This window comes from Penaeus monodon, chromosome 7, assembly GCF_015228065.2.
Source record: "Penaeus monodon isolate SGIC_2016 chromosome 7, NSTDA_Pmon_1, whole genome shotgun sequence".
NCBI lineage: Eukaryota > Metazoa > Arthropoda > Malacostraca > Decapoda > Penaeidae > Penaeus > Penaeus monodon.
In genome coordinates this window covers 47,572,614-47,590,976 of record NC_051392.1, presented here as the reverse complement: position 1 = coordinate 47,590,976, position 18,363 = coordinate 47,572,614, and the positions used below count along the sequence as shown (strand labels likewise).

The window sequence follows — 18,363 nt, the reverse complement described above, 5'->3', positions numbered from 1 at the left end:
ATGGTTAATTAAATTGCAGATAATTTCTTACAGGTTCAAAGTATTTTAAAACATGTTTTGTCATCAGTATGGTTATTCAGAATAGGTAGACATGATAAAAATATAAATGCCAGTTGATGTAAATTTGTTTCAAATTTGTGTGACAGTAATATATGAACAAAGATGAAAAGTAACTGAAGTGCATTTATATGAAAGTTCTGAACACACAATAGAGCACTTTTGTTGAAATGTAGTTCTTTGGTCTTCACAAAAGTCATATACTATGAAAAACATTATATTCAGCAATACAGTTCTACCCAAAGGAAAATTTAGAATTCAAACCAGGAAGTCAGCTTTTCCATAATCGAGCAGTTTTTTAATGTAAGGTATATTTACGGTTTGTATATGACAAATATACTATCTTGCATAAACTTGCAAAAAGGATAATAAAACATATTTCAGTCAAAGAAACATATTTTGGTCTCTATATACATTTTTACAACAAATACATATATTTATATCACTGTACATGATAAACTATAATATATAATAGAAAACAAAGTTAAATTATATACAAGCATTAAATCAGTAAAGGATAAAGCAAATTTGTCTTGCTTGAACCATTTGGTATTTTATAACACCATGACACACCATACTGCTACACACTTTACAGGACAACTTTTTGCTCAACACTGAAATTTAATTAATGCTGTACTTCAGATAGCCAAACTGAAAGACTACATCTTCTGACAAAGAAAATTCATGTGCGTCATAATGATGAACGTGGCATTACTACATACTTTTTTATCACAATTTTTATTCTGATGCAACATCAAATACTTTCAGTAACAGAATCTGAGAAATTATAGATACAGGTGATAGACAAGGTTGCTTTTAATATATTTTACTGACTACTAAGTAAAGCTATTATATCTCCATTGGAGGTCATATTAAGATATTTTAGTCTTGTGTAAATGAACTAAAATTGAAAATAATGAAAAGCACTTGTAAAGTGTTACAGCCAAATTAACTGTTAAAATAATAATAACAATAATTAATAATTATAATCATAATAATAATAATGATAATTAATAAAAATAATGGCACTTCATTACTTTTTCTCCAGTGACAACAAACAGCCAGTTATTTAACATCTGACAACATCAAAAACACAACTGGAAGAAAGTATCACCTAAGCCTGCAGGTGATGGTTATACTCTGATATGATCACCTTATAGATAAATAAATTAGGGATATGTTTAGGGAATTATCACCTTCATTATCTGAATACATCCTCACCAACTTGCATCCCTGCCTCCCAGATTTGTGACAGCAAACTGAATGTGACTAGATTCCTCCTATTACAGCTCCTAGCAGTATATTTTTTCCACAGCAAGAAGCCTTATTTGTTAAGGAGGTTAAATCTGGATTATGTCACTGTATCTTGAATGAGTTCATTGGTCATAATCATCTGAATAATGCAGAGAGGAACAGCATCATCAGTGCACTATCTTAGTTAAATAAATGCCAATGAGTATTATTTTCATTTTTTACCCTTCCTTACTGGGTTCGTAACTCAAATTTTGTGTCATCTAAAACTGCCAATTTGTAGATGATGTGTAATCAGTAAACCAGATTATTCAACTTCAAGTCAAAGCAGATTTCCTCAAGCTTTCTTGACAAGACTTTACACTGCTAGAAGTAAAGATGTCTCTCACACAGGGTGGTGCTGGATTTGGCTGAGAGTTCTTCCTGAGCCTCTTCCTTTCTTGTGACCTCCAAAGCTGAACCACAGACCTGAAGTAGACATTTATTTGATTAATATCACATTTTTAAGCAAATAATAATATCAATATTATTTTCATGACCTTGAAAATGCAGCATAAAATATAAACTACAACTTTAGAACTGTCTAGGAAGCACCTCAAAAGCAAGAGAAAATACATATAATCAAAGAAGAGGAAAACTAGGCTAAATATTAGAATCTAAAAGCCTTTTTAACACCACTTAGCTTATAGCTTCATTAAGGGCATTGTTTATAAAATATAATTCCAGTTAAGCACCATCACCAATCAGTTATCAGTCAGTACAGCACTACAAATAGTCATAATTAGCAGAGGTCCAATTTATTATATACAAATGGTTGGGGATGATCACATTTATCAAATCTTTATGATGACGCTACATGCTGTATATCATCTTGTGTTGTACATTGGCTGTACAAGCTCTTCTTAATTAATGTAATTTAGCATCAGAGTCTTGGCTGTGTGAGTGCCACCATCACCATTACTATGTACAATCAATGTGTATGTTAGCAGGTCTCTTTGTCCAGTTTTGCCGCAAGGTTTGTCTACACTTGCCTTTCTTCTTGCCTTCAGGTGGCTCAATACCAGAAGGGAGGCTATTGGAGCGTACTTCAGGATCAACATTGACTAGAAGTTCAGCCTGAGCGTATGTCATGGCTTGTACACGCTTGTGCGATTTGGTGGCTGTGAGAGAACATACCAAACTATTTCATGTGGATTTCTGTGATCTGGTGCAAATTGCTACTTAGAAAGAGGATAGAGTATATCTATTTCTTGATATCTGATACCCTATTGCAATATAGAAACAGAAACAAAACAGAAACAGCATGAAAAGAATACTAAAACAGTAAGAAATTACTATGTTGTGAAATGTGCATCATAATCATAAAGAGCAGCTGCCTTAAGGCAACTACTAATAATGTACCATAGAGATGAGCTGGAGCAAACCTGTAGGGAGGGTAAAAATATAATAGAAATGTAAAGAAGTGGCTGATAAATGACCTGATTGAAATACTTACTTCGAGGTCTCTTTGGCCTATTCTTTTGGTTGCGAGCTGCAACTTTTGCCAAGTGTTTTGCTTTGTCTGCTACTACAAATCCTGCAGATTCATCTTCTGCTACTAGTTCCCGTTCTCGTCTGTTGAAGATTCATATATAAGTTTGCAGAAATAGATACAGTTTTAAAGACTAAAAAGCTCTAGTTAATATATAAAAAAATACTTTATGGAAAAAAAAAAAAAAAAAAAAAAAAAAAAAAAAAGTAAACCACAAACCAATTTGACTGTTGCATGATAAAAGAACTAGCATTATGGAAAAAAAAACTTACTTGAATGCCTCCATCCATTTCTGTTTTTCTGCAGTAGTTTTGCAAGAGAAAACATACCACTTATTCTTCTCAAAGCTATGAATCTTCCATCCATTATGTACATTGATGTTGAGGCTGGAGTCTGTGGAGAAGAGCACATAATGAATATGAAATACAGATTTTTTTGTCTGCTGTTTTGAAAATCACCTTAAACCAAAGTACATTCATTCCCTTCATATCATGAAGTAACACATTAGCTATTAGCTCCTTACCCTTCCCATCAGGGAGATCAACAATCTCACAGTTATCGAGATTGAGTCTCCCTCTGTAAACAAAGGTGTTCCGCTTGAGGAGGTCCCGCTTGCAGTACACAAGCTGATGATCAAAGAGGAATAGGGTAACTTCCTTTGGCCAGGATCCACCAACTCCTTTGGTAACTTCTCCTTGGTAGATCAGCTGTGAACTGTCCTCAAGGAGCTCCGGTCCCTTGATAAAAATGGGAATTATTAATTTCTGAACTAGTATTATGTTATATCTTATATATCCAACAAGCCTGTTCTGTACTGCATCCTGACTAACATGAGGTAACATAATTTCTTACATTGCATTGCCTGAAAATGAGTTCCGGGTTCTTCTACTAATTACATGGTGAGTATTAAAGAATCTAATAACAATACTTGTTAATATCTCCTTACCTCCCAACCTTCCACTGTGATCTGCCAAGACGCAATCTTTTCTAAGCATTCCATTCTCCGTTTTCTTTCATTCACTAAAAGAGCCACATCTCGCATAGCCTCTAAGGCCCCTTGGACACTGGTGTAGTCAGGATGGTCAGGCTGGAATTCGTTGTTAATTAGTTCTTTGCATGCGTTATTTGACGACAGTTAATGAATCTTATTATTTCACATATTTTACTCTTACACATGTAAATCAACTCGTGCAGCCTGCATATCTATTTACCTTTGTATACTTTAACAATTCTTGAAGTTGAAGAGGATATTTGCAGATCTTTTGAACTGGCGTTAGGAGAAATCCATCAAGAGAAATGTCAATCATTTCCTGAAGTAGTCTGCATGCCTCAAAGAAGTGCACGTACTTCTGATCTTGGTAAAGCTCTTGTAAAGATGATACTGCCGAAGGGTGGTTATTACAGTATTCACTGTAGATCTCAAATTTCTCTCTCTGAAAAAATAGGGATTTTAATTAATGATTCCGGACAATAAAACATACATAATAATTTCATCCATATATGTATTTATACGAATACAGTCAACGAAATGAAGATTGCAATATTGAGGAGAAAACTTACGTTACGTATGAAGGTCGCACCGATGCATGACTTGAAAGGCTCTTGCCAGTCGATGCACATTTCAAGTTCTCTTAAGAAGTTACTCTGGAAGTGGTACAGCGCCTCCATGTTGCCGAAAATCGTCGACACTCGCTCGTCGGTGAACATGTCGGGCCTTTTACGGACTTGTCTGAGGTATCCCTATAAACGGAAAGAAAAAAAAATTACAAGATGAACACGATTCCTACAATGCACAAAAAAGCAATAGGTCTCCGAAAGCAATCATCTACACGACTGGCATGATGCCCCTACCTCGACGACGTCTCGCAAATGTTTCACGAAGTCCCGCTCTGTCGAAATTATTTCATTAATAACGTTGGTGCGAATCTGGTCGTGAGATAACCCAGAGATACTGAGTTTCCGTGCTGGTCCTCGAGCTGACGTGTCCTGGTGGCCTGACGTATCTTGGTGCTCTTCCTGGTTCACTAGTAACTGTTGATGTATAGCAAATATATATTAATATGTTTAATAAATATCACCTGAAGCAAATATTTTGTAAAAGACAATCGCTGTTACACTTTCGGATTTTTTTTTTCTGGGTGAGCTACTGCCAGCTTTTCCTTACCCTGACAAACGCCGCCGGGAACCACCCTGCTCGATGGCTGATCCGTCCCCACCACCAGTCCTTGTCGCTCGAATCTATCACAGTGATAAGGTCACCCGCTTTGAACACTAACTCCTCGCAGTCAAGGGTGACATGGTCCCACAGAGCTTCGGCATATATGATCATATCGTCATCCTGCAAGTGAAAGGAAATTTCAGTCCTGTTATTTATTTATTTATTTTTTTCGTTTCCCCCCTCTCTCTCTCTCTCTTCAAATTCAGTAATATAGCAACTTCGATTACAAACCGAATCCTTAAATATGGCTCACTCCAACCTACAAACTCGGAGGACATTAAGAGGGAAAACTACTCAACAACCTCCTCGGCATCCTGAACAATGACGGGAAACCAACCTCTTCCAGACTTCTCTTCAAATCGGTTCTAAAATCTTCCGAGTCGGACATTCCAATCTCATCTTCAGAAGTCGTGTTGTCTTCGTTGAGGATATTGCCGGCCGAGGGTCTTCGCTGCCGTCTCCTGGGGGTGTTCGTTGGGCTCCTGCATTTGCGAAGGGTCGACACGGGGGTATCGTAGGCCTTGTCTAAATCTAAGGGTTGACTAATGGAACGACGCAAATGGGAGGAGCCTTTACTTCTCTTCAGACTGGAAACGAGGAAACGGGTGGATGAGTAAGGTTTCTTTACGTTTTGATTTAAATGATCATAAGTTTAAGAAAACATCAATATGAGGTATGAATTTCGTGTACCAGCGATGAAAAAAACAGAAGTCGACATCATGAAAAAGAAAGAAATCCAGCTACTTCATGCAGGTAGATTACTACTGCCAAATTACCTCTTGGATCTGTTCAAGGATGCAGTGTGTTGAGGCAATCTGTGGGCGGGCCTTATCTTGATGGGTTGCGGGGTGGAGAGCTGACGCGAGTAATGCAGCGAGCCACGCCCTCCAGCGCCGCCCACGTCGCTGTGTGTGCGACGGACCGCCCGTGGGTTCACTTCTCTCAGCCCGCTTGATCCATCATCTGCCAAGCTCGCCTGAAAGACAAGAATAAATAGTGTGATTATTCGAGCGTTTGTCATGTCACTCAGGAAGAAAACACTTTGTTATTACTATTCATACACAAGCCAATAGATTTGTACAGTGGTAATGTAAGACAATATTCATGGACAAAATATTTTCCTTCAAGTTTGCTAGTGCACAAAATCCCCATATACTAGAACAAAACGAACATCAAATATATTGACGCAATGTATACAACTACATACTGAGTTCTGCGAAAACACCACCAACTTTAGTATGCTAATTGAATGCAATGTATCATTTACATTATAAATAGCCCACAATGTTACTTGGTACACTGGAAATACAGGAATATATTCATCACCTCCCCTTATTTTCGTAAAAAAAAAAAAAAAAAAGCCGGCGGGTCCATGACTAAGAAGTCTGTGCAAACGCGTGTTATTGCCCAGGGCACTTGACGTCATACGGCCCAGGGCAAGAAATTATTCTAGATCTTTCCCCCGCACGCCAGAATAAAGATACGAAGCAAGATACACCTGGCATTATATGCTGCTCTCGTGTTACAGCGGGACGCCTGGCCTCGCATTCCAGTATCTGCCTACTACCACTACTACTACCACTACTGTTCGCAAAACCCACGCAGTCACACGATATCCTAATCGTATTGTGCAATCCGTTTTTTTCAGAATTCAAAACCGGTATAACACGTAGACACATTACCTTGACAAGAAACTGAAGGCCATTAAATACAACCATCTTCTCAGAGTATTTCTTTTCCGATCTCAGAGGCTTCTGGTCTGGATCTGTTCGCCGTTTAAACTGCCAGCGGGAAATGGGCAGTTGCCAAGTGTGTAGTTTATATAATAAAACTAGGAAAACTTGGCCATTTGTATATGTGACAGATTTTTTCAGACTACTCAGTCCTTCAAACCACCGCAAAATACATGATTTCACTCCCAAAGAGAGAAGACACAGCTACACTAGCGTTACACCCTCACGATGCCGGCAACACTGCGACAAACAGGTGTCTCCAGGTGGATATCTACGCTAATAATTGACTCTTAAATACAGATTTACACAGCTGAGTTTCAGCCCTAAAGCACACGTCACGCCATTAGAAGAACCAGATTACGATAATACATATCTAATGCACCAGGTGCAGGGATCGGCCGCACTTGTTCGCCCCAACGACTGACGAAGACCGAGGCATGATCTCGGGCAGAACCCATGTACGCCCACCAGTTACCAGATGCCAACAGCACTGGATTTTTTTTACGCCTTATGTACTCCCTTTGAAATGTTTATGCAGTAGATATGTGTAAGGGCTTAGAAATATCCATTATCACTTGCAACTTCAAAGTGAACAGGCAAAGTTTTATTGACAAAATAAAATGTTGAATAATCGACAGTTGACATTCAGCGTAACCAGTTCCTTCTGACGTCATATTCCGACTCCATGTCTCCTACCGGGAACTCACGTATACATTATAGTAATTATCCTGCATGAGGAATTATGCAATCACGCCTCGATGCTGCCTGCGATCCGCGAGATGCTTCTCTCCCTCCCCTCAAAGCCGCCTGAATTACCCCACTCGGCTGCCTTGCCGCGTGGCCATCAAGCGCTCGGATATTGTGCATCCGTGATTCCCTCGGCGCTTTTTTCCTGATGTTTTGGCGGAAAAAAATCAGGCGAGATAAGCACACCACAGCGGTCACGTGCGCTTTCAAACTGTTGCAATCCGATAAGATTACGACGAACACATTCCATTGAAAATCACTGGTCTTTTAACACTAACAGTGCCTTATCTTGATTTAAGTTACTCGAAAGAAATATTACCGAAAATCTCTGCCTTGTCCGGAAAACACGAGTCAGAGCTGACCGGACAGTAAGGAATGCTTAACAGGACTGGCTAGCCATGGAGGGAAGGCATGACACACGGGTGATAACGAATATACTGAGCTGTGTAAGATAAGATCAGTCACACAAATTACCGAATCTTATCTCAAACTGGAGATAACCATCATCCAACGAATTCTTCGGGTCACTTTCAAACATTCCATGGACCGCATCTTTTCACACGATCTTCCCCTTTTCCGTTATTGCTCGTTTTCTTATGTCAGAATTTCAAGATAATATTTTCCCCTTAAAATATTGGTGACTCGGCATCACACCAATATTACTGTTACCACTATGCACTGACATGCAACAAGTTACACGTCACCTTTCTATGCGAGAAACAAATTTTCGTGGTTTCCGAATAACGTTATCAGAGATATTGTATCTTTTATCGTTATTTCAAGTACAAACTATTCCATCGGCTCCTTTCGTCCACCATTATCCTAAGCGGGACGAATAATCAACGAAAGTCGTAAAACCGTATTCATTACCACCACAAAATCCGTCCCACGTTTTCCCTCACGCCGGTACGGTACACAAACACCTGCCTTAGAGATCTGACGCTCCGCAGATTTTATCTAGGGCACAGAATTCAATTAAGGACAATTTATGGAACCTCCCGTGGCACACCCGAGCTGCTTTCCCCACGCGCTGAGGGCTTCAGGCATCACATTGCATTTGAATTAAAGATAACACCGAATAAATAACCTCAAACCGTGGGGCGCTGTAGGCCGCTGGGCTTCATCAACCGCCCGCATTGTGTGTCAACCATCATCACAAACCACTCATCATAATTATGTGGGCGGGAGGCATGGTGCTGGCTTTTTTGCCGAGATTGAAATTGAAACAGTTTATTTTGCCAAAAGGTAGGGGAAGAGGGAGGGGGAGGGGAGGGGGAGGGAAGAGGAAGGGGGAGGGGGAGGGAAGGGGAAGGGGGAGGGGGAGGGGGAAGGACGGGAGGGCAGGAAGGAATAAAAGAGGAGAGGGGAAGGAGGGAACGAGAGGGAAAAGAAGGAAAAATAGGGCAGGAGAAGGAAGAGAAGTGGAGGGAGAGAAGGAGAGGAAAAGGAGAGCAAGAGAGGGGTGGCGGGAAGGAAGGAAGGATGGTAAGGATGTTTCAACCAACAGACACCGACGCCAGAACCCCCCCCCCCCCCGCCCCACTCGAGTGCCCGACCACGCTCTCTATCTCCCATCAGTGCCTTCCGGGTGCACAGTGCCTCTCGCGTCACCAGATGGGCCGAGATACTTTAACGTGAGCGATAATGTCTACCGGAGAAAGCCCGTATCTCTAGGCCGGAACCTGGAATGTCGTCACCCGTCATATCGCTATTTGATGGAGATAACTGTACGTGTACGATAACATTTCTTTTTTGTGGAGTGGGTGTGCGTATATGTATATGTATATGTATATGTATATGTATATGTATATGTATATGTATATGTATATGTATATATATATATATATATATATATATATATATATATATATATATATATATATATATAATGTGTGTGTGTGTGTGTGTGTGTGTGTGTGTGTGTGTGTGTGTGTGTGTGTGTGTGTGTGTGTGTGTGTGTGTGTGTGTGTGTGTGTGTGTGTGTGTGTGTGTGTGTGTGTGTGTGTGTGTGTGTGTGTGTGTGTGTGTGTGTGTGTGTGTGTGTGTGTGTGTGTGTGTGTGTGTGTGTGTGAATGAGAGAATGAGTGAGTGAGTGAGTGTATGTGTGAGTGGGAAAGAGTGCGTATGTGCTTATTTGCTTGCATTCATTAAGTCAGAACAGCACATTGCAAGATGATCCTCTTTTTCTTCCAACAAACAGCCACAAACAAATTACAAACGAAAGGGGTTGTGTATCGCAAAACCACAGATTAGCTAGAGACCAGCGAACAAGTTCATACACCACTGGATACAACCCACGGCAAGTTGGGCTAAAATACAGCCAGGCCCCGAGGACAGGCGCACCCATCACGTCGAGAGGTGGGAACAAAGGCAGATTGACATAGGAGTGATGTATCGGCACCGCGTGTGTGTGTGTGTGTGTGTTTGAGGAGAGGGGGGGGGTCACACTCGACCCCTCCAGCAGGTATAAATGGTTAACATGCGCGACGGTACTGTATCGATCATCTGTCTCCCCGCCCTTCGCCCTCGGAGACGTTTATACCGCCGGAATGAAATTTCAATATCTTTATTATGAATCTGGGGTAATATTCGTCTACGCCTGATGCATTTTTTGGCATCGAGAAACTGAAGCGACAAGGGGAAAATACATAAAACATAACTAGGTTACGTTTTCATTTCAGTGAAGAACACATCTCGCGAGAGAGAGATAATAGTGCACATGGATGTGACCGAGACAATAAACTGCCTACAACGACAAACCCTGTACCAGAGCCAAGAGTTTTTGCAAGAGGGCGAACTGCTGCAATAAGTTCATCAATGAAGGTGGTCAATGCAACGTTCTGTTAACAGCGTGTTTCTTTAGCTTATTGAGAATCTACTTGGAATGTGAACCCCTTTCGCTGCCACTAAGAACCCTCTCGATTTTTTATGATTACATAAACGTGCAGTGGAGTGAAGTATTCGTAAAGTATTCTAGAAAACAATTTCCCCAAGAACTGATTCTAAATATAATATTAGCAAAATGCAAATTGCCGAGATTATCAGACTTCATTAGCCTAAAGAACGGAACCCGACGAGTGACCTCGGCTGTGTATGAGGTTCGCAGCACAATGCACAAGGCTACTCCCAGCTGATGCGACCATACACAATGGGCTGGCCGCAGTCAAAGCGCCGGGAATCCTCGTTGCGATTGGCGGCGAGAGGCTGCAATGTCCACGGCGGCATTCACTCAGCTAAGAAGCAGTCCGGCAATAACTTCCCATTACGGCAATGTGGCTTCGAATGGAAATCTAATAGGACGCAGCCATTCGAGGGAGTTCGCAACAGGAGGATTTTCCCTCGGAGAGCGGACAGAGAAGCTAGAGCGGTCAGATGTTCTGCGGTATTTGCTCATCTCACCCAACACTTGCTGCGGTAATTGCTAGTAGTTTCCTTTCGCAGGTACGCCTTTGTGGCTTCCAAAGATTTTGTTACTGAAACACTGAATTGGTAGTTATGTTACGGGCGTCGGCCTCCCACAAAAATCTATGCAACTCAAGTACCAATGGCCTTCCTCTGTTGCAAAGGAAGGCTTAGCCACACATAATAGACGTCTTTACCAAAATCCGAAGTTGGCCAGATATTGATACTCTAGAAATTTTCCAAGGAAAGGCCTTCGAGTAAATATGATATTGATCTCCAGCCTCGTAACCGCAGATGCAGTCTTCCAGAGTATCTGTGCCAGATCAGGTGGAAAGCCTGGTAGTCTCGCAATATATCGGGTATTACGACAAGCCAGGCTTCGTCTCGCTCCCGAAACCACGTTGCCTCACCCGTTTCCTCACTCGGCCTGCACCGCTGCCTTGCCACAGGTCAGCTTGCAGGGCCGGGGTCGCGACCGCCGACCTCCGCCGCCGGGCTCGGTCGCGCTCGTTTTCCAGGGAAGCTGGGGCGTCTGGAGGCGTGGCGGCCCAGCGGCAATTCAGACCGGTCAGATATACAGAAGAACCGGAGATCCTGCCTTCGCACACTCACTAAACTAAACCGTCGCGGGTCATGGCATTCCGGTGCGTCGGCGGGCGAAAGAGGAGGCCAATCACAGCGATCCGCAGAGGCCGTTCCTTTCGCAATGTGCTGGTACGTGATTTCCACATCATTTATCGGAGCAGATATGCAACAGTCATGCCGCATTACGACATAAGTTCTACTGCCACGGATCTACAGAGATGAAAAACCAGGCTGATTCATGCATTCACAAAATACTTTTATTTCTATGTTTATGCGCCAGAGCTGTGTAACATACCTTCACGAAACCATTAGCAACGGCATCACCACAAAAGCCGAGTTACCTGCCGTGGGCAACAACGGCGTACTCCTCACACTCATGCTGTTCTCCGTGCCTCCTACTCAAAGGAAACGGACGAAAGGAGGAACTTCGGTTTGCATGTTGAATCTGATTTCTTAAATTAACTGGTCGCCTGCTTGCCCTGATTGGATGCGTGATCACGGGGCAAATGCAATTAACGGCGAACGCGTAAATAACTAACTCTATCTAAATTGAATCTGGGAAAGACTACACGCCGGAAGTGGTCGCCATTACACTCCCTCGCGTTCTCCCCTCACTCCCTTACGCCAAACTTCCGGCTCAGGCATTATGGCAACATCGACCGAAAAATAATTATCTCCATATAACACACGGAAACGTATCGCGGGGATCTGATGCAGTGACTGCTTTGGAATCGGAGTACATTAGCAAAGAGAAAGGGCCGGATCACGCGCGGGCCAGGGAAGCGTGCGAGCTCATGACGCGTCTCTCACGGCGTTCCCCGTGCACGCGGAAGTTCCGGGCTGGCGCTGTGTCGCTGCATGTGGCACCCGCGGTTCGCCCGAGCACCATGCGTTCCGCGTGGTCGCACACTCCCCCCTTGCCCTGAGTGATTCCTCTCCAACACGCTCACGTACGCACGCAGTCACGCACGTGTAAATACGCGCATATACAGAGAGAGAGAGAGAGAGAGAGAGAGAGAGAGAGAGAGAGAGAGAGAGAGAGAGAGAGAGAGAGAGAGAGAGAGAGAGAGAGAGAGAGAGAGAGAGAAAGAGAGAGAGAGAAAGAGAGACAGAGGGAAAGAGAGAGAGCGAGAGAGAGAGAGAGAGAGAGAGAGAGAGAGAGAGAGAGAGAGAGAGAGAGAGAGAGACGCCCATCGGCTCGCCATCCCAACAACATTTCGAAGAACAGAGAGAGAGAAGTAAGATTCTGCGGGAACTCTAAAATGCAGATGCAATTTGTAGCGCCGTCCACAAAACACGGGTCCTGGCAGGTTGCAGCATTTACTCGCAGAGGATACCACTGAGGAGAGATTAGGGTTAGGGAAACGGGAGCGGGGGAGGGGACAAGAAGAGAAAAGGGAAAGGGTTAATGTCCACAGTGACCGCACAGCAAAAATCTAAAGTTTTGGATGATGCTGACAGCGACCACGATGAAAATAAACAAAAAAATAATCTTCTAATCTTACCAACTACAAACGGGTTGTATTGCTCAGCTAAACATACGTAACACAAAACCTTACGTAACAACTTAACCTAAATCCGCCCCCACCCCCATACCCCCTCTTCCACGTCACCACACCAACAGGTAGTTTTATCAATCTTGCATATCACCCACGAATCCTTAATGCTAGATAACAAAATGTAAATAAAAGCTTGTCGCGGTGTGTGATACTCTTTGCCGTCCCCTCTCCAGCCTCTGCTTATGCCGTATCGTAACACAGACCCCCTCCCCCCCACACATGCTTATGTTGTATCTTATGTTGTATCGGAGATCCCTTTCCCCTCATAGCTCTTGCTGGCATGGGTGAGGACACTTGCTCAGGGAAATGAATAGCTGGCGTCACATCTACCTACTCGAAGCGCAGGGGGGGGGGGTGATGAATGCCCACAACCCGCCGTCGGTGAGATGTTGGAGGGGGGGAGACAGTTATAAGGATTTAAAGAGGAAAACGTGAGAAAAATGCTACCCGCCTTATTATTTCTTGCTCATGTTAACAAAAGAGAGGAAGAAACACGGGGACGGACTCTGGCAGGTGGGATCGTCCCCGCGCGAGGAAATGCTTCTCCGATACGTGAGGGCCACCGGCATGCGATGAACGGCTTCGAATTTACACGATCAGAGAAAGGAGATTTACGGGTGATGCGTGATGCTAAATTGTTTGTCTCCCAACCATAACACGATACCCATACCCAGCATCATAACTTCAACCACCCGAGACGCTCGAGTAAAAGTAATTAAATAACCCTTTATCCTGTATCCTTCTCCTTATTGTTCTCCCCAGCTGGACGGCCGAGAAGGACCGACGCTCCTTTGTGTCAGGCAGCGGGGGCCCTTCGGCCGGCCCGACCAGGGGGCGACAGGCGTGAAACACAACCCATATGGTGGTCAACCAGGCGCTAGATGGGTCAGGTCCGTTTCTTTTAAGAAGAAATCTATGAAATGCGCATTTTATAAATATCTATCATATGGAAACTTAGAGCAGAGTAAGAAAGCTAGAATTACGAGTATACATAAACGCGAAACAATATCCGATAAAGAAATAACACAAAATTTCGCTCAAGGCCATGTTTTTCTCATAAGGATGGTCTTAATTCACACGGCGTCGCGATCTACAGGATGTGGGCAATTATCAAATAAACACTGGCTCGCCGAGATACAAAAATGCGCTATTTGTTCCCCCCTCGAGGACGGACGCGCGAAAACCAGAGTGGGAGAAGTGGCGTGCGACCCAAGCCTCTTCGCGTCCCAGAGCCAGCCGGAGCCGAGGGTAAACAACAAACAGGCTCTTAAGAAGCAATCCATCACAGGGCACCAAGACCCTCGAGACAGCACAGGTCACGGCGCCCTCTCCCCTCCCCCGCTATTCCCCGTCGAGTGCCAGTGACCTTGGGTCTTACTGGGTCAACAGGGGTCATGGCACTTCCTGTTAAGATTGGCACCGTGACCTATCAGGGATCTGACGAACCTCTGACCTCTGCCGTGATCGCGTTGGACCATTTGATACCCGAAAATTTGTAATATTAACCGTCATTTGCTTGACAAAAAGACCACGCCGGATACAGGGTGAGGTCCAACATATCGAAATTCGAATCCACAGTGCATTTTTCAGCCAAAAAATAGCGCGTCGTGTCTAGTCCTCTTTATCAACAACAATTATGTCTCTATCTAAAATTAACATCCTCTTATAATATCCTCATGCATGCGTGCTTTAAAAAGTTAGTCCGCCCGGGAGATAAAGAAGAAAGGGGAGCAGGAAAGCGGGAAGGAAGAAGAGAAGGAAAGAAGAGAGGAAGAGAAGGGGAGAAGGAACAAGGGAAGGAAGAGAAGGGGAGAAGGAAAGCGGGAAGGAAGGAAAGGGGGGAAGGAAAGAAGGGAAGAAGAGAGGGGGAGCATATGGCCCGAGGATCGGCAGCAACGGCTTTAAGATCCATCAAGATTTCCTGTCCCACACACGCTCCTGTGGACGGATCATCAATCACTCCCAATCAGCACATCCAATCAGCACTCCCAATCTCAACTCGTGCGCGGTGAGGTACGGCCCCACGTGCACACGCCCAGACAAGAGTTCCGGCGTGACCTGACCTTCCCTGCTTCAAGACCAGGTCGGAGGAAGGAAGGAAGGAAGGAAGGGCGAGCAGGCATGTGCCTGTGGAGGCAGGCTAGTATGAACAACAGCCTGCGTCCGCCCCTCCATCATGCTAGATATTACATCATCCGATACGACTAAAATCTAACAACGCAAGATATATCCACGACAATAATTCTCATTCGACTGTTCCTCGACCTATTATTCGCGCCATAATATCGGACGTCACAACATCAAAAATCCCGACCAGCGCTCGTCAGCCCCAAGGCCCGTGCGCAGCGGACCAGCAAAGCGACGTCCATCCCTCCGTATCCCGCCAGCCCCCCCGAGCTTGCCATTCCGCGCTTCGTACTCTGCGTATTTTGCTTTGATCACTTCCAGCGATTTTTAGTTTAAAAATCGACGCAGGGAATCGAAATAACTTTCTGAATAATGTACGAAGTACAGTGTTCTCGTCTTGTTCATGACGGCTTTTCGAAATCTCAAAATAAACGGTGCCGACCTATCGAGCCAGCGAACGTGATTGGCGAATCAGCAAAGCAGGTCATTTACGCGGAACGAGGACGTTCATCACACGGGCAAAGCAGTCGGGGATGGAGCAGGTCGTGACGAGGGGACCCAGAGCGCCACGCAGGCATCCGACGCGTCGTACAATCAAGACAATTAGCTCGCCGTCAGCACGACAATAGCAAGCCCCGACACGGAGCTCGCCGGCCGCCACGAGAACCGGCCTACCGTGCAAGTGACACACTGAGCAATACTGCGAGCAGGCGACACCCAAGAGTAACAGCTCTAAAGGCTTAATTGAAGACGGATACATTTATATCAACTTTATATGTAGGTCACGAATCGGTTGGGTTCTCTTCCCCTCGTGCACGCCCGCGCTCTCCACGCCCGGAGAATACTGCGCTGATATTAAATGTATTATGGGCGTGAGAGATACCAGGAAAGGGGGGTGGAGGGGAAGATGCCGTGGATGGAGGGGGGAGGATGAGGATGCAACAAGCGGAATAACTTTGCAGCAGCCAAGTAAAAGTCGCGGATCAATATGTCGCCCGCGGTCCTCGCTGGATCACTTGAAAGGAAAACTAAATTGGGAGAGATTCTCCGCTCCAGAAGCCTCAACCGCCATTGTCTCTTGTCAATGATGCTTATTATTCACAGAGAAGAAAACCGACTTCTCTTTCTTTTATTTCTAAAAAGTGTAATCAGATATCCACGTGCCCGCGCTGCTAACAAGATTTTAGTGCCTATTTACACCTCGATAAAACCAACAGTGCGGGTCCTTCCACCGTAGGGCGCCCGTCAGGAACGTGAACTGGTGCAAAATGGGTTTCTGTTTCGCTTTCCGATGATTTGACATTTTTTCGCGAAACGTTTGGAAAGTACCGGACATTCCCTCCCCGACACACCTTTGCACGGACGCCATAACAGTATCACTGCTTTTACACAAACGAATACATTTTAAAATCTGTGCTATAAACTGCGACCTTGCTGGCTTTTGTATTCTTGCTCGGTTACAAACTAAACTGCCCATATCCAGGTACTACTACAAGACATGAATGTAAACAAGAAGGCAGAATATTACCTGAAATAAAAACATTTACATACAGGTCCCTACCGACGGTCCCTAATGCGCTCGAGGCTCCTAACAGTCTATGCAAATTAGGCAACAACAGATTCTCCAGCATCCTCACCAACGCTTTTGCTCTTGGGCAGTTTATCATCCGTAAATCGCCTGTAAAATATTGTAACAAACGACATTCTCTCCAAAATTATGCAATGAAGATTTTACGTCACTGACGAATAGCCAACCTCGGCATAACTATTTCCTGCTGACCGAGGATGAAGAGCGTTTAAAAATGTGACCCAACACGAGGCACAAAAGAGAAAATGAAGAAGGATTCATGAAGGGTTCTCGAGTTCCGAATTATTCCAAGTTCCCGAAGCGCTATCACACAAGAAACCCCGAAGCCATAAGGCCGAAAAGTGAGTCTCAGGCTTGAGCTATTTCGACCTTACGAACACCGTGTTGAATGACACTCCTTTGTCCCTGAGAGCCTCTCCACATAAGGGCCTGCGGCTGGAAAGCTTTGTTGGCGTAGTCACGAACGCAGATTTCCTGTCTTTACTGATTACATTTCTTTCTTTATGAAAGAGTAAACAAGTCGCGTGAACATCTTCGCACCAGCTGTCACGACACAGCTGTACTTTGTTGACTAATTGGAAGTCGTGCGAGGGAATACGTTACCACCGATGCACGAACCCAGTTGCTGAACCCGCTACTTACCTGCAATGAAAAGGAAAAAAAAAACGTTAATTCGATATGCAAAACACAAATGATAAATGAAAATGACATGGACTGATTCTCTCTCTCTCTCTCTCTCTCTCTCTCTCTCTCTCTCTCTCTCTCTCTCTCTCTCTCTCTCTCTCTCTCTCTCACACACACACACACACACGTGTCAAACGAAGCAGACAACGGCAACGCGCTCACCATTCCGGACCCTCATCCGATGATTCCTTCGCGAAGTCCAGCGACACCAATTAGCGCAAGCAACAAAGAGCGAATGCCACCGGCCGCCTTCTCGTCTCTAAGATACTGACGAAGACGACGCCGAATACGATACAAACAAACGGCCGAGGTATCCCAGTCGTTCCTTTACTACAGTTCTTTCGAAAGGATTAAAAACCCCAGCGCCATTGTCGTAAGGTTCGTTGATTACACCCATGCCACACCCAGGCAAACAACTAGGCCATGGTGTCAGAGACGCTACAGTGCACACGGTGGGGATGCAAGCAGGCTAGTCGAATCGTCCGTCGTGACAATCGTCAGCCGTAACGATTAGAGTTCGGTGAAATGTTATTAAATGGTGAAGAAACTTTATCCTACATAAAACGTATGCAGTCAAATAGAAAAAACAAGCTCGCCAGTGTTTGTTTTAGTGACCATCAATGTGCAGGAAATCTGGTGGTATTTACTGATCTTGGTTGCACCGAACAACAACAGATAAATAAAAAAGCATATAGACATGGGACTGATTTGTTTGTTGGTTAACAAAACAACAGTACTGTTTAAACAACAAAGACAAAGGAATGGTTTAGCCAAAATCTGCACCACCCCTTGCAAAACAAAGGAAAACATTTATTCGGTCAATTATTTCGACAGATCTAATCGCATATAGATTGCTCGTCGACTTCAATATGACTTTTTTT

The 18,363-nt window shown here is 44.1% G+C and overlaps 1 protein-coding gene across 3 annotated transcripts in view; it reads right to left on the bottom strand.

Annotated features, from left to right (window-relative positions):
• Window positions 1-435: 435 nt before the first annotated feature.
• LOC119575411 (spermatogenesis-associated protein 13-like) overlaps window positions 436-18,363 on the bottom strand; it is a 157,636-nt gene continuing 139,708 nt past the window's right edge. For 2 of the 3 annotated variants that reach the window (XM_037923011.1, XM_037923013.1), the window contains 12 exons: window positions 5,834-6,033; window positions 5,395-5,644; window positions 5,004-5,177; window positions 4,691-4,870; window positions 4,400-4,579; window positions 4,051-4,272; window positions 3,786-3,926; window positions 3,363-3,576; window positions 3,112-3,232; window positions 2,804-2,922; window positions 2,340-2,468; window positions 436-1,776 (listed from right to left, as the gene is read on the bottom strand). In XM_037923011.1, the coding sequence (XP_037778939.1) occupies window positions 1,694-1,776; window positions 2,340-2,468; window positions 2,804-2,922; window positions 3,112-3,232; window positions 3,363-3,576; window positions 3,786-3,926; window positions 4,051-4,272; window positions 4,400-4,579; window positions 4,691-4,870; window positions 5,004-5,177; window positions 5,395-5,644; window positions 5,834-6,033 (2,013 nt within the window). In that variant the 3' untranslated portion in view covers window positions 436-1,693. The remainder of the gene's footprint in view (window positions 1,777-2,339; window positions 2,469-2,803; window positions 2,923-3,111; window positions 3,233-3,362; window positions 3,577-3,785; window positions 3,927-4,050; window positions 4,273-4,399; window positions 4,580-4,690; window positions 4,871-5,003; window positions 5,178-5,394; window positions 5,645-5,833; window positions 6,034-18,363) is intronic. The other variant, XM_037923012.1, reaches the window with a different exon arrangement.